The sequence below is a fragment of the Chiloscyllium plagiosum genome, chromosome 18 (assembly GCF_004010195.1).
Source record: "Chiloscyllium plagiosum isolate BGI_BamShark_2017 chromosome 18, ASM401019v2, whole genome shotgun sequence".
NCBI lineage: Eukaryota > Metazoa > Chordata > Chondrichthyes > Orectolobiformes > Hemiscylliidae > Chiloscyllium > Chiloscyllium plagiosum.
This window is the reverse complement of record NC_057727.1, coordinates 1325636-1328451: the sequence shown is the minus strand read 5'-3', so window position 1 is coordinate 1328451 and position 2816 is coordinate 1325636. Positions and strand designations below refer to the sequence as shown.

Sequence of the window (2816 nt, the reverse complement as noted above, 5' to 3'; positions counted from 1 at the left end):
GATTGGTGGCTGGGAGGAGCGGAAGGGAGGGTGAGGGGATGGGAAGGGAAACAAGGCAAACTGAATGTGAAAATAAAGAGATTATATTTTAGTTATACATGGCACTAGGGAGATCACATCGGGAGGACTGTGTATAGTTTGTTCACCTTATTCAAGGAAGAATTTAATTCCTAGCTTGTATGTTTGTGTTTTTGAGGGCAGATTAAAGGTTTATGAGGGTCTGAAGCAAGACCAGGGATAGGTCAAGAGAGAAGGTCAGAATAAATGAGGAGGCAGGAGAGATGAAATGACCAAAGTAAAGATGGTAAAAAGGAACAGGAATCACATCTGGAGACAGTGTACATAGCAACTGAACGTTTGTGGGCAAATTATAATATTTAAAATTCATAAAAACATGCTTTGATTAAAATCTGTTATTTATTTTGGCATTTATTGTCAATCCCCCCACGGTTGGTGCTGTCCTCTCTGTCAGTTTCACTCTTCCCATCTGGGTACCCCCTCAGTCCTTACTGTGTTAAAATTAAATCCCATTACTCCAAGTATGTAACAGGAGGCCATTCGGCCCCTCTGTTTGTGATGCTGTAGGCGAACCAAGTGGCAGTTCTTGAATTTCTCACAGCCCCTGTCAGTCTCTGCAGCCCTCCCTCCTTCCCCACCTCGGTTTCGTCTGGAAGGACAGTGAATGAGGGCCCCTCAGTTATCGTTCTGACACAGCTCACTGCTCTGCTTTTAGATTCCATTAATCTGCACAGGTTCTTTAATCCCTTGGCCCAACAAACAAAAAAAAAACTGTTGTTCTTAATTTTTATGTTTCTGTGAGTTCTGTGTTTCCTAACATCACGGTTGAATAGCATGGCTTGAATTTTCAAGCATCCCCCCCCCCCCCCCCCCCCAGCTTGGGTGGACTGCCTGAACCAACTCGGAGTTCATCTCTTGCCATCGCACCCACTAGACGCCTTTGATCATCTGAAACAGCTCAGACAGGTCACTCACTCAGGTTGTTTGGGTTGAGGGATTACAAAACTAATCTTTGCAATTTGTCCTCATAATCGGAGCCTTTAACACTCAGTGACCTTAGAGACTGAACCCTGCAGCTTCAAGTGAGGACTGGGGTGAAACGGGGCCATGGCAAGTGGACATGGTTGGCTATTGAGATGTTAGTGGTGAATGACGGCTTAATTTGTTGGTATTTTATTTCAGGTTCTCAAGGTCAGATGAACTCTCCAGACACAGGAGATCGCACTCTGGAGTCAAGCCGTACCAGTGTGCTATCTGTGAGAAGAGGTTTGCTCGCAGTGACCACCTTTCCAAACACATCAAGGTGCACCGCTTTCCCAGAACTGGTCGGACAGCCCGGCCTGTGAACTGAACATTCAGAACACTGACCCAGCTGTAAGGGCTGCCTGTGGAAACTACAGGTGAATGGGAGCAGGGGGTGGACATGGAGCCAGGACAGAGACGCACCGTTCCATTCAAGCCCATTGCAGGATGTCTGCACCTTGACCTCATTAGGAATGGCTGGCCTGAATGTAATTAACCCTTTGGTGCCAAAGCTGCTGAGAGATGACAGATTCAAGATGGCCAGACCCAACTACCCAAACTTTAACCTCAGGCCACTGTCCCAGCCACACCGTGTGAATCTCACATCGAAGGGTGTCCAGCTACTGTGTTCCTTATTGTCACTTCTCCTGTTACTCTGCGTGGATGTGTAGGGCGATTAAAAGCCCTTTGTTCCCTCTGAACCACGGGCGAGACTCCATTTCACTGCCTGAGCTATGACTCCTCCAAGTGGCACTTCTCCATGTAGACTGAAGGTTATTTACTGGATACTGATGGCGACATGTTGTCTATGAAATGTGTAAATAAGCCAGCAAACGTTCACCCTCTCACATCATTTTAAATGTGTGGCTTATTTTCCTTTTTAGGAAAGCAAGCATATCTCAAATTTCTCAGACTATACGAAAAAAAAGTAAGGCAGGATAGGGAGAGATTGATCAGAGAGCTCAATCACCAAGGCTCCTCAGTTAGGGATGGGTATTAAATGCTGATCCCAACCAGCGACGCTCACATGAACAATAACTCCAAGATATAGGTTTTTTTTTGTTTAGGAATGTAGTCAAAGCCACTCTCTCAGCAAGCCTGAGTATCTGTGAAAAGGTTTCACTTCCCACTCACCTCAGCAATTACTTGCTGGCCACAGTGATCCCGCAGTGAGCCCCAGCTGTCACAGAGAATGTCTTCCACAATCTCCACACCGAGGGGCATAAGGCATGGATTCAAGTCTCACTGCAGAAACACAAGCCTGTCTGTTTCAGGGCTGAGGAAGTGCCGCACTGTCGGAGGGTCAGTGCTGAGGGAGTGCCGCACTGACGGGGGGTCAGTGGTGAGGGAGTGCCACACTGTCGGAGGGTCAGTGCTGAGGGAGTGCAACACTGTCGGAGGGTCAGTGCTGAGGGAGTGCCGCACTGTCGGAGGGTCAGTGCTGAGGGAGTGCCGCACTGTCGGAGGGTCAGTGATGAGGGAGTGCCGCACTGTCGGGGGGTCAGTGGTGAGGGAGTGCAGCACTGTCAGTTGTGTATTTTTGACTATTTAATATCAAGCAGCAGAATTATTTTCAGTTCCCTGTTTATTCCCCAGCCAGTTCCACTGAAACAGCTAATCCAGTCATTATCACCTTGCTGTGTTTGGGATCTTGCTGTGTTAAAAATGGCTACAATGTTTCCTATTTACAAGTGCAACTACTTTTTAAAAAAACACTTCATTTTGGGCTGTGACACAAATTGGATCGTCATGAATTTGTGTTGGGAGCTTTATAC

The 2816-nt window shown here is 47.1% G+C and overlaps 1 protein-coding gene across 1 annotated transcript in view; it reads left to right on the top strand.

Annotated features, from left to right (window-relative positions):
* The window catches only part of klf15 (Kruppel-like factor 15), a 12393-nt gene extending 10000 nt beyond the window's left edge, over window positions 1-2393 (top strand). Inside the window, exon 3 of the mRNA XM_043707550.1 lies at window positions 1201-2393. Within this exon, the coding sequence (XP_043563485.1) occupies window positions 1201-1369 (169 nt within the window). The 3' untranslated portion in view covers window positions 1370-2393. The remainder of the gene's footprint in view (window positions 1-1200) is intronic.
* The last annotated feature ends 423 nt before the right edge of the window (window positions 2394-2816 follow it).